Genomic DNA, 13,715 nt, shown 5'->3' on the forward strand with positions numbered 1-13,715 from the left:
AACGTGGAACTAGACCGAAAGGGAAAGGAAAAACTAGTGTGGAAAGGTTCTAGAACCTTCCCAAAACTAAAATGGGTATGCGCTAGTGTCTTGCATGCCCCCCCCCCCCCCACCACCACCACCACACACACACACACAGCCCCTAAAAAGCTTCACTACTTTTAAGCAGATAAATTGTCTAGATTTAAATTTACTTGAGAAGGGTAATATAGAACATTCACATGATAAAAACACTTCGAAAAAAGATGGCAGGCCCTCGAGAAACCATGGCAGCATGCGGGACTCATGTCCGTCACCTTCCCAACCCTAATCATTACCCCAGTCGTCCAAGTATCTATCAGAATTGTTAGACTCCTCCACTTGATCTTACTCCTCACATTCTCATCATGCTACATAGTATAACGACATCTCACCCCCTTGTATTTGTATCGCACGGTGTTCCAACCAGGTTATTCATTGATGCACATGAATGATAATTATGATACAAATAAAAGGTAACTCATTGTCGCTTACAACTAATAGCAAAAGGCTACTAGGAGTAGAGTTTGACATAGGCCAGAGTAAGTGCATTATAGGCCTTAATGCTAGTCCTTACAATAACTAACTCAAACAAAATATACGCGAACAATCAGACATCGACTGACTCCACATGGTTTCCAAACAAAACTAACTAACAGATTAATAAATTGTTTATTCATTGCTCTCACTACGAGGTTATGCATGAAAGTACTACTCTTTCTATACCTAAATACTCATAGTTGGGGAAAACTAGACTAGTTCTTCCCAACTACATGTATTTAGGCACAAAGGGAGTACGTAACAAGTACTAGCTAGTATTTCGGTCTCTCCTAGCAAATGTTGCAATAGCAAACAGCCTTGATGGCGTTCTTCTTCTCACAGTGGTAGTCCTTGAGGCTGGCCTTCCTATCACGTGCAAATACCTCGCATGTGGCCTTGCATAGTGGCTTGGTGCAGAAAACCTCCCCGCCATCGTCAACAACCGTGCAATTCTCTGCATAACACCAAGAAAAAACTCCAAACCATTATATTAGAAGACTAGTGGTCAACACACACATGAGATTAGATTGTACTTGTTTGACGAACACAACTAAACACACCTGCAGAAATAGGAGTAGCCACAAGTGCTAGCACCACGAGGAAGCAAACAATTGCAACCCGTGTGTCCATCCCGAGGGTCCTTTCCATTTTTGAACCAGGAAGGGAAATATGTACGTGTTCTCTTTGTCTGTTTTAATTTGGCTATGGGACTAGTAATGTTTATGTCTTGGGGTGTGTGGAGTCTTGTCTTATATAGACTTATTGAGAGGGACAGAAATAAAAGCATTAAAACGCTTGCTAAACTTAGCAGAAGAGATAGAGGCGCGTCACACCCAAAAAATGGGACCAGTTAATGATGGGTGAGAAATTAAATGACAAAACGCAAAGAATGTGTCAGTAATGTTTATCCTATAGTTATGGGCTTTAGTTTATATCGGAAAAATGGAATCATCTTTTTGTCGGCGGTGACATAGATCAAATATGTTCTTTTTGATCTTGTTGAATGTGTAGGTTCGATCTGCTTGCTTCACAGACGATAGCCTTTGGTCTGACGTCTGGTTAAACGAGACAATAAGCTCCCCTTGCAGAGGTATGAGCAGCTCCCTTTCCAAATTAACTTTGTTCAACACTTCAGTTTACATGAATTATTACAGGATCATGAGGGTATGGCATGAATCATTATGTCTCTTTTTTAAAATTATTACGTCTGATTAGGTACACTTGAAGGCTCATCTGGCCCAAAACAATAGCACGCGCCCCAGCAAGCAACCTGGGCCTCGTAGCACAGCCCAGGCCCAGTCAGTCAGTCAGTGTCGCCTCGTGCCCTAGCGGAAAACAGCAGCAGCAGGTGTTCTGCATCTCAACCTACTCGCCGCCGCCGCCGCCGCCGGTAATCCCAACAACGTTCGTCCATTCGTCGACGGGAGAATAGAAGAGAAGAGAAGAGAAGAAAAGGGAAGGTAAGGGAAGGGAAGATATGAAGCCGGTGGTGGGTATCGTGGTGTCGAACAAGATGCAGAAGTCGGTGGTGGTGGCGGTGGACCGCCTCTTCCACAACAAGGTGTACAACCGCTACGTCAAGCGCACCTCCAAGTTCATGGCGCACGACGAGGCCGAGACCTGCAACATCGGCGACAGGGTACGTACCAACGTTTCCAGAGCTTCTTCCGCCTCTTAATGGTTCTGCAGTCTTTCTTGCCCAATTATTACGTCTGATTAGGTACACATGATCGACCTGTGTGGAGCAGACCAAGCTGGACTTTCTTTGTCGAGTCGAGTAGCAAATCCAGAGGGTTCAGAATAGGGATCCGGGATTATACTGTTCAAAGTGACTAGTGTAGTTTTCTACTTATTGAGTATGATGAAATTCAGAGTTCAGAGTAGGGATCCTGTCTGGTAATGATGTCAAGTGTGTATGAGATTTTATTATTTTAGACTTCAGAACAGAGAGCTCTGCCATCGTCTGTCTGGCCACAATGTTGTCGCCACGCATCTTCCCCGCCTATGCTCGACAGGTGAGTGAAAGGGATCAACATGGTAGAAACAGGGCGCAACTGCGTGAGGATGAGGACGAGCTCATCAGGATTCGGTGGGCACGATGGTGGTGAGAAGCGGGTGCAGAGACACACGATACACTGGTTGTGGTGGAATGTATGCGGGCAGCGTCGCACCAGTTTTGACCGTTACATCTACGAAAATCAACAACCATTCTTCTTTGGTTTTCCTCCTGCGTGCTCTCTTAGGTTTACATAATCAAATGTTGTCATTGTTTCGAGGCAACGTTTGGAGGGAAGCATGCGCTAATCCAAAGTTCAAAAATGGTGCACCATAGTAGTAGAGATACGTCAACCTATAGAAGCTAGCTACATTGAGCAGTTTATTTGTTAGCGTATTCTCTTAGCAGAACTTCAAATAAGATAGACCTGGTTGACTTTCTTAGGCTTGTAAGCTCAAGTTCCGTTAAGCTAGCTAGTTTATTGGAGAAACCAAATTATCATTTCGTTTGCCATCTTTAGAGTAAACAATCTTGCCTCTTGAACACTTGAGTGATGATGGTTGTTGTTGTAGCAATGGTGATATTTTTCTCCTTCCATCCTACATAATATTCTAGGATACCATGGTTTCATTTGAAAAGATTGCTTGGTCTTGGTGTTGTGTGCATGTCATTGTCATGTCAGTTAAGGCTGCAATTTGCTCATAATATGTTTTCTGCCGAACAAATTTTGCTTCCAGCACCGAAAGATCCACATTATGTAGGAGTGGTTTGATTTTATAAAGAAGCTCGTGTGACTCTGAATATAAAAGGTTATACGGTTGCTCTATCGAATATATTAACGAGCTTGCCTTGTTTTGTCCTGTGGTATAATCTATTTATCGACTTACTTGCTGGAGTGGAGACTAGTGTTTGTTTTGCAGTATGATTCAATCATTCACTCTAGGTGTAACATAACATAAACTAGAACAGTTTTCTCCTTCTTGTCAATGATGGTTGCATCAATGCCTCTCCAGGTTAGGCTGGATCCTTCTAGGCCGTTGAGCAAAAACAAGCATTGGATTGTTGCCGAGGTTCTTCGCAGAGCTAAGATGTATGTTGCACAGCCACCTGCAGCAAAAGCTTCTGGTGCGACAACTCAACAAACTAGCCCCAAGTCATCTGCCTGAAGATCCCCAGAGCCCAACACATACATGTCTTTAAGAATGTCTCTTCTTTACTGACTGACAGCATGTCCGGAGAACCATATCACTGAATAAACAACGGCTGGTACAAACTGGTGGTCTTTGTGGTTCTCGTCATGTTCAGCTTATCAGTTTATTTGCTTGCAATCCGAAACATGGTGATTGGGAATTATGTTGGACCCTATAGCTTCGAGTTTGCCCCAGCAAAATCATTGGTGCAACTTAACCATTTCCTCATAATAGTTATCCATACATGGTGGAGGGCATGGTGACATTCATGCCGGAGCTGGGGCCATTCGATGTCAGTGGTAGCTAGCTAGTGTGTTCATTGTGGCTGCTGGATTATTGCCGTCGACCGGTGACATTAAATACTCCTAGTTCTTTTGTCCTTGTGAAACATTTGTTCCATGTACCGCGCTCGAATGTATGATCTTGGTTAGATCTATCATCATGATGTAATCCCGGATTTTATGCGGGTGTGCTGATGATTCTATCTGAATAATATATTGGTTGTGCATGGCAAAATGTTTGATTACATCCGGGCTTTTACGAAAAAGAGGAGCTATTCGTACCGAAAAATAGTTCATCTCTGACAATTGGGAGAATTAGTTTGGAATAACAGCTCAGTGCCTCGGTCAGTTGTGTTGAGCCAACTATTATAGGGAGTAGCATATAATTTTCTGGTTGGGCTGTGAACCTAATCTTTCTTCACATGGTTTCTTTTTTTCTCTTGTGGATCAGTATAAGCTGTATGATTTTCCAGCTGATACAAATTGCTTCAACTAGTGTTTTTTGTTCTGACATTACTGGATATTTCTGTCTTATAAAATGCCGTTTGGGCAGCTCAGTCAACAAAGGTTTCGTGGTGTAGTTGGTTATCACGTCAGTCTAACACACTGAAGGTCTCCGGTTCGAACCCGGGCGAAGCCATTTTATATTTCTTTGTCGCATGTTTTTCCATCGCGTAGAAAAAATAAAAAAAAGAATTAAAAGTGGCCCATACACGTCTCGAACCTGTGACCTTCGCGTTATTAGCACGACGCTCTAACCAGCTGAGCTAATAGGCCTTGTTGGTTTCTATCTTTTTTAAGTTTCCTATATATTTACTCGTAATAAATCTTTAGTCTCGGTTCATAACACAAACCGGGACTAAATGTGAGCTAATAGGCCTTGTTGGTATCTGTCCTTTTTTATGTTTGCTATATATTTACTCGTAATAAACCTTTAGTCACGGTTCATAACACAAACCGGGACTAAATGTGAGTTTTTAGTACCGATTCGTGCCACGAACCAAGACTAAAGGTGCTAGTGGAGCCCCAGCCTGTCACCACCCCTTTAGTCCCGGTTCGTGTCACGAACCGGTACTAGAGGTTCAACGCGAACCAGGACTAATGATGCCCTCCCTCCTATCCGTTGGAACGGACACTAATGGTCACATTAGTGTCCGTTCGTTTACAAATCGGGACTAATGTATCTCACGTAAAGTAGTTTTTCTACTAGTGATCTCACCTTTTTGCATTACTTTCATCCGTAATTAACTCGAAGTGACTTCATCTGTGATGTGTGCTCAAATTTTAATTTGTGATCTATTTATTGACACATTTTTCTTATTTGATTGCACATGCCATGAAAAAACAAAATGCCTATAATCATAATAATACTCAATCAAGTATAATAGGATTGGTTTTGAGTTTTTTCAAACCATGCCAAATAAAGAAAAAAAATTCCAATGAGGCTAATGAACACGAGGCCGGCTAGAATTTATCAGTACCAAAGGCTTGAATAATCTATATCTAAGGAAAAGAATGTCGGGACTTCCGACCAATCATGTCTTCTTTGGTTCAAAGGATTGTACAAAACTCTTGTGGGGTTCTATTTGTTAGATTGTTTTCCGATGGGACTTGTTTGATCTTGTAGGGCTGGACACGATAAAAATATATCATATGACCTACTTTGCAATAGTGCATACGCCGGCAAGTCATGCATAGAGTACATGTACCACACATGCATTTTGAAGTTTTTTTTCTAGCGGCATCGTATGTCTTGACCCCATTATCCCAAGCTTCTTCCAATTCATCCTTAAGCGGCTGCAGGTACGCATTCATATTCTTCTCTGGATAATTGGGCCCTGGAATTATCAACATCAGAAATATGTTCTTTCTTTGCATAATCTGTCCGGGGGAGATTGAGTGAAATGACAAATACAGGCCAACAACTATATTTGGTTGACGTCATGTCGAAGGGATTAAAACCATCTGTGGCGATGCAGACTCGAGGATTCATTGGATCTGCCGCTTTATCCTGATGCAATCCATCGAAATGTTTTCACGCTTCCCCATCCGATGTGTGTACCACCATCTTATTCCCATCCGCATCTAGTTCGGTTCTTTTGACCAATTTGTGCCATGTCATCTGTCTGGCTGTCTCTTCGACCATGAAAAGATGTTGAAGTCTTGATACGATTGGCATATACCGAAGAACACTAACTGCGATTTTGGTCTGTCTCTTCTCACCCATACCGTTGTCTACCACGAGATACCTGCAAGACTCGCAATTGGGACAATAGTCCAAGTGTGCATACTCCTTCCTAAATAAGACGCATCCTTTCTCACATGCATCTATCTTCTCATAGGGCATCTTAAGTACACGAAGTATTTTGTCCGACTGGTACAGGTTTGCAGGCATGACATGACCTTTGGGTAGGAAGCGTCCAAATAGTGTCATCATCGCGTCGTAGCATTCTCTTCCCAAGTTGAACTGAGCCTTCAGAGCCATTACTTGTGCAATTGCATCCAGCTGACAGAGCTCATTGTGCTCATGGAGAGGACGTTTTGAAGACTCCAACATTTCATAAAGCCTTTGCAGATTCCTCCATCTCATCTTCCGAATCCCGAGCATCATCAAAGTCTTGCACCATGTCTTTGATCCCGGTACCATGCTCGTCGGTGCGACGACGGACCACCTCAGCTCTTGTGCGTTGTATAGACTCACCATGAAATGTCAACACCGTATAATTAGGCTTAAAACCCCTCCTCTGCAGGTGTTTAATCATTACAGCCTCTGTCGTCTTTTTATAGTTGTCGCATCCAGGACAGGGGCAATAGTTTCTTTCCTGGCCATTTGCGAATGCGGCTTTCACAAATTTCTTTGTTTTTACAAACCATTCTTTCGTCATCTCTTTCTGACTAGGGTGACCGGTATACATCCACGCACGATCACTCATCTTGCCTAGCTACTAAAGACAGAAGAAATATATTTATATATAATTTAGCATTTATATTCATTGAATAATCAGGTTCACCATTTTTATTACGTCCAGGCAACCTACACGCTAATAGGTAAAGATAGGTCCTAATCCCACCCGAGTATGTGTAGATTGGGTTCGTTTTCCCATGCTCTGCTCCGGATCCAACGCAAAATTTCGGCAGCACCTCCCCGCTGTTCTCCTGATACACGTCTCCGCAATAAACAGAGAGGATGTGCATCCGGAGAACAACAGGGAGGCACTGATGAAATTCCGCATCGGATCCAGAGCACAACATACGGGAAAATGAACCCAATCTACACATACTTGGGCTGTCCACGGATAATGTTGGACAATTCGAAAGGATCGCGGTTATAAATATGCAAAGACATGCATATTTATAGATGTCGCCCTTTCGAACGGGAGACACATACTGGTCACGCATACTGATAAATTAATTTAATTACCTAAATCTAGAAACTTTCATCCGGAAACCGAGCCACAGTAAATGAAGGGGCGAGGAGGAGATGAAATTTGTACTGACCCACGAATGCAGGGGCGGAGCTCGTACAACGCACGGCGAGGTCTTCGCACAGCAGACCTCACATCGACGAGACAACTATCACATGTAAATCCACCTAATCAACACAAATATTCTAATTATGTCTAATTATGTCATTTTTTAGGAAAATAAACTAAGAATATAATATTCATGAGCTAACCAAGGTTTTTAGCTTATTATGTCATTTTGGAGGATAATTAGCTAAACAAGCTAAAAAATAAGGAGGAGAGAAGAAGGAGAAGAAGGAGGGCTCCTTCTCCTCCTCCTCCTTCTCCTTCTTCTTCTCTTCTTCTTCTTTTCATTTTTCCTCTTTCTTCTCCTCTTCTCCTCCTCTTCTTCTTCTTCTTCCTCTTATTTCTATTTCTATTTTTCTTTATCCTCTTCTTCTACTTAATCTTTTTTTTTCTCTTCTTCTCCTTCTTATTTTTTTTCTTCTTCTCTTCTTCCCTTCTTCTCTTCTTATCTTCTTCTCTTCTTCTTCCTCTTCTTTCTATTAAGCTAACTAACTAGTGGCAGATGGTCTTTATATGAAAAGCTAAGAATATAGGGCTCATCAACCGGTACACCGACTACTACAACAACTACAATAATTCAACAACAACTACAATAACAACAACAACTACAACAACTACAATAACAAGAACAACTACTACAACAACAATAAAAAATCAACTTTGTAGTTATAATCTAATTCCAAAAAACTAAATACCAAACAATAAAAAATCAACTTTCCCGTGCGGGGGGGGGGGGGGGGCTCACCGGGAGGGGCGGCTGTGGCGTCGTGGGTGGCGGGGCCGGGGGTGTTGGGGGTGGCGGGGCGGCGGCGCGACGGTGGTGGCTCAGGTGGGCGTCGGGGAGAGGTGGGGCAGCTGCGCCAGGGGGCTGTGGGGCACCGGGGCGGCGACGAGGGCGGTGGGGCGGCGGGGGGGGGGGGCTGTGAGGCACCAGGGCGGCGGCGCGACGGTGGTGGCGGCGGTGGGCGTCGGGGAGAGGGGCGGGGTGTGGAGCCGTTACACAGTGGGTGAGAGAGAGAGGGGCGGGGTGGAGCCGTTACAGACGGAGTTAGCTCTTTGTCGTCTGCCTCCGGACTCTTTGTCGTCCGCTAGCAGACGGCAAAGAAGGGACTCCAATTTGACCTAACGTCCCCGCGGTCAGGTGGACGCCACCTATATATTTGCCGTCTGTTGTGCGACTCTTTACCGTCTGCGGCTGATGGCAAAGACGTGACTGATGGCAAAGACACTTGATGCCATCAGCCAGTTCTGTATCGTCTGCTTTGTGGCAGCTGACGGCAAAGACACTCTTTGCCATCAGCTAGCAGGCGACAAAGATATGGCAGACGGCAAAAAACTGATTTCCAGTAGTGTGGTTCTAAATTTGTACAAGAGTTGAGGTTCAGGTCATTTAAACTTCGGGATTTCACATACAAAGTCTGCCATGTATGAAATTAGTAGTGCATACAAGACCATAGTGAAATTGAAGTGCATCTTTGTTATACTTTGATACCAACAAAAAATAGATCTAACATTAAATAGTTTTGGAATCCTCATAGCTATTATGATGATATGCCAACATGATTGGAGATAATTCTGCGTTTGGTAGTGCAAAATTTCTAAGCAAGCACAAACTGCACATGTGGTGTGTCAGAATGACAGGAGGAAAAACTCACCGATGGTTAGGGTCACCTAGCCACCAAGGCGCATCTACTCTTCCCTTGAACAACCTCCAGTGTCGTTGTTACAACAACCTCGGCAACATCGGTGTCCTTCTCCACCACCTCACCTGCATCCTTCACATGCTTCAGCGCAACTGACCAAGACCAGCTCCTCTCTTTCCTAACATCGGACGCCTGGCCAAGGAGTGAGTACATGTAGAATATTGAGGAGCAAGGCACACTGAGCAAACAAGGTTATATAGATTGCAAATTTAATATCTATCATACTACCTCTTATATTTCTGAAGCAAGGAATTACACACAAAAATGTATAGATGATCTTTGGCAAAAATAAGATCAGTGAAGCAACGTAACCCACTAAAATATCTCTGATTATTGTTGTCCAGAATCTAGAAGAAACAATAATTATTTTAGGCGAAAAATGAACCAACTCACAACAACCTCCACAAATTCACTAAACATTTCCAAAGGCTGCTTCTAGATGAAGTAATTGGTAGTAAAAAAGTGTCACTAAAATACCTTCTAGATAAGTGAAGCATGCTCGGTCCTTATACAAGAAAAATGGAGATAATATATTTTTTACAATGTTTCTGTAAGAGAAAATCAACAATATGCTTGCATTAGACAGGTTGAGACAAAGCACCTTCAGGCAAGGGTAGTTATCACTTCTCCACTTTCTCTATACACACATTGTTTTGCAAAAACCAAATATATCTTTTGTTAGGAAGAAACTTATTTTGCAACATTGAGTTGTAACATACAACCACCAAGGAAAGCAAATCAACATGGGAGATCAACCTGTGATATGGTTCATAAGTAGGTAACTTGTATTGTGGTGCCATTGTGGAGGTACCAGTTTAGCATAGTTACATTTACCATTGTTGCAGAGCACATAGGAACATACATTTTGGTTGTTCATATCGACACCACATGACATTAATACCACCACACTAATCACATTTCATTTTCTATACTCTTATCAAGGTGTTGTACCATATAAAAATTTGAATCATCTCACTTCACTAACTTAGCACTAATGATTGATTTAATTGTTTCTTCTCAAGAGGGTAGTAGGGTGTGTATCACTCACTACCGTTCCTTATAAGTCTCAAGCCTAAATGCCATGTGTTTTACCAGAAGAAGCAAATTTAGTGAGAGATAGAGCATATGTTATAACATGGACGTACACCATGCTATAAGATGAACACTTCCCAAGATTCACATATAAGCAAGAAATTGTGGAAACCATATATCATTATAATTATAATTTCATTACAGGGAGCTAACGTACTCAAACCCCATATTCCATGGTAAAACCTCCAAATTACGAAACACAAAGAATTCTAATGGACAACAACTCTATTATTATGGAAGAACAATACAAGCACAGGAACATACCATATTCTGTTATTATGCAGTAGTGACAATAATGTATCAACAACTCAAAGCACCACTTCTTTTCAAATATGTTCATACTGTAAGTGGTGAGAAGGAAAGTGTGATATTAGAAGAGAAAAGAAGGCTGGAAATTAGGTGAAAAATAAGAAAACAAGTTACATGCAATCGACACATCACATTCTCCACATTTATCAAGAATGCTATATATATTTCGGTGCTACTTCAAGCAAGCTTCAGTAAACAACATGTTTTGGCCATGAAACCTTTGTGTTACATATAAATTGGCAAACCTCGAGGACTTCCAGAAGCTCCTCAAAAATACATCACGAGTTCACGACCACATACACTTTCTGTTGAAGGTCAATTCACTCTTCACTGTACCATCAGAAACAGGACAACTTCGTGAAACACAATTTTAGATATGCACAACAAACTAACTCATGACAATGCTTCTAGCATGAAATTAGTTGAAAGCGGACGAACCTTCATCTTTTCCTCAATGATGTAGTTATCTGGAGATTCACGAACCAATTCCAAGAGTTCTTCCTATGGTAACAAGAATAAGATTCACGAAAGGTAGCAATATGGTATGATGGATGATATGTAACATTCATCTAACTTGAGCATCTATTTGAATAGTAATGTGTGAACCAAATTTATGGCCTCCCACATGGAAAAAAATGAAGACTTCATGGTAAGAGAACTTATGTCTCAAAAGAGCAGAAATCATAAGGCACAAATTATTGATTACAATTCACGGTGATATTCATTTATCATCTGCCAACATCAGAGTACTTTTCATTGTGTAATGCTGAATACAACATCTAAGAAATTAATATCTATTAAAAGAATAAACAAACACAAAATGACTCGGGCAGTAAACAAGCTTACTGGAAATGTTTGAGAATTTAATTCACAAATATCATGTGATAGTCAATTGGCAAACAAAGAAAGAACAATAGGCACGTCACCTCCCAGGTTTGTCCGCCTTCAACTAATTTCATGCCAATTGACTATGTGACTATTTGATTATCACTTTTGTCGAGCCAGTTGTTGTATCTTTCTTTATGTGCCGATTGGAATGTCTGAGCAGTAGAGAGAGGAAGTCACCATGAAATGATATCATCTGGGAAGTTTCCTCGATCACTCATGAACAAAACAGAAAAATGTTACCAGGTAGGCGGTGTCCCCGTTCCGGTCCTTCCAGACAGCCCGCCACGAGGCGAGCACGGAGGGGGACGTGGCAGCGCGGACCTCGTCGGCGATGGCGGGGCAGACGGCGAGGATGCAACGCAGCATGAGCGCGTGCGAGGCGGCGGTGAAGGTGTAGAACTGCGAGGAGATGTGCGGCGTCGGGTCGACGGGCGGCAGCGTGAGCGAGGAGGCGACCGCGCCCCCCGGGCTAGGGTTCGCGCCGCCGGGGGTTTGGATCAGGGCCTCGTCATCGGCGTCGACATGGAGGAGGTAGCTGCAGGGGCTGGGGTTCGGGGAACCGGGGTTCGGCGGGTGGTGGGATTTGAGGTAGGAGGAGGAAGGGGGAGGAGGGGATTCATGAGGGAGACGGTGGGGGAAGGCGGCGCAGGTGGAGGGGTTGGCGGAGGGGTGAGCGTCAGGGCCGAGCGGCACGTCCGATAGAGGGGCGGGCGCGGCTCCGAGCAGCGAGGGCGGAGGGGGTTGGCGGAGGGGCGAGTGTCGCGGGCGTGGGCAGCGTGGGCGGTTGAGACGAAGCGGGATTATTAGACGAAGCTGCATTTCGTTAGCAAACCTGTTTCGTTAACGATGGTTTATGACCATTAGATTACTAATCTAACGACTAATATGCCTAGTTGGATCTGTCTTCTCGTGCTTTTAATAGTACAGATATATATCACTCACTACCCCTTTTCAGAACAATTTTGTCATGAACCACAAAACTATTCTTAATTCCAAGGATGATATGATATTCCCCCACAAAAGAAAAAGGATGATATGGTAATAATGAGAAATAGTAAAAAGAAAACAAAACAATCTAAATTTTTTCAATAAACTTTTTTGTTGTTCCACATGCATGGAAAGTTCCATGAAGAAAAAACATAATGCTCTAGGCCAAAAAAAAGGATGTTTCAAAAAGGTTGTTTTAGAAAGCATTTTTGGAGCCCTAGCTCTGTTCTTTTCTTTTCGTCCAGGCCAACATCAATGCCATTAACCTTGCATGTAGGTAGTCCACTAAGCAATATTTGTTGACAAAAATATTGGACTATATTGCCTTTTTTGTTAATTTTTTAGATTTTACTGTTCATGACAATAGCGTATGAGCTCATGTGTAGACTGATAGTTTCGTGAGGATTACTAGCAGATACTCCCTCCGTTCCTAAATATAAGTCTTTAAAGAGGTTTCATTAATAAACTACATACGGATGTATATAGACATACTTTAGAGTATAGATTCACTCATATTGTTCTGTATGTAGACCCTTAATGAAATATCTTAAAAGACTTATATTTAGGAACGGAGGGAGTAGAATGTAATTCAAGTTAATGAAAGAAGAAATTTAAAAACTTGCCCCTATACATGGTTAAACTTAATGATGCTTGACTAAGAACAAACCTATAACGTCAAATATTTTGAAACGGAAAGTAAGTTAAAAGTTCAGGAAGATGCTGCAGAATGGTATATTCGAATCAGCACAAACAAAACTGTTTTTGTTGACCCTATACATGTACACTTAGCCCAGGGTAAAAAGTTAAGGATCCGAAGAGAGTTATCGGGTCAGGAAGTTCACTGTCAAGATTACTTCAAGATAGCAATTACACTAGGAACACAAACATCTATCCCTCTGTTACTTACGACGGGAAAGGCGAGCACAAATCAAAACACACATACAAACTACCATTATTGAACCGAGCATTCTCGCAAAAAAAAAGTTGCGCCGGTCGGCTCAATCTCAACGCTGCATTAGAAAATTGCAGCTGTCATGCTTATCAACACCATCTCATCCTAACTCATCAGCTCCATCTCGTCTTGCAAATGACAATGACCGAACCCCCAGATGGAATATTGATTCAGATCTAATAAAGAATAAAGAAATTCAGAAGCACGGCAGCCAGGTAATTTACATGGT

General features: G+C 42.4%; 1 protein-coding gene and 2 non-coding genes across 3 annotated transcripts; 2 read left to right on the forward strand and 1 right to left on the reverse strand.

Moving 5' to 3' along the window:
• Positions 1-1,861: 1,861 nt before the first annotated feature.
• LOC123441191 (30S ribosomal protein S17-like) lies at positions 1,862-4,270 on the forward strand. Its single transcript, XM_045117692.1, has 2 exons — positions 1,862-2,197; positions 3,568-4,270. The coding sequence occupies exons 1-2, from the start codon at positions 2,036-2,038 to the stop codon at positions 3,718-3,720; spliced, it is 315 nt and encodes a 104-aa protein (XP_044973627.1). The 5' UTR covers positions 1,862-2,035; the 3' UTR covers positions 3,721-4,270.
• Positions 4,271-4,591: 321 nt separating this feature from the next.
• Positions 4,592-4,665, forward strand: TRNAV-AAC. Its single transcript has one exon. It is a non-coding gene; the product is annotated as a tRNA-Val (tRNA).
• A 63-nt stretch (positions 4,666-4,728) lies between these two features.
• TRNAI-AAU lies at positions 4,729-4,802 on the reverse strand. The gene has a single exon. It is a non-coding gene; the product is annotated as a tRNA-Ile (tRNA).
• Between the last annotated feature and the right edge of the window lie 8,913 nt (positions 4,803-13,715).

Source organism: Hordeum vulgare, chromosome 3H (genome assembly GCF_904849725.1).
Source record: "Hordeum vulgare subsp. vulgare chromosome 3H, MorexV3_pseudomolecules_assembly, whole genome shotgun sequence".
Classification (NCBI taxonomy): domain Eukaryota; kingdom Viridiplantae; phylum Streptophyta; class Magnoliopsida; order Poales; family Poaceae; genus Hordeum; species Hordeum vulgare.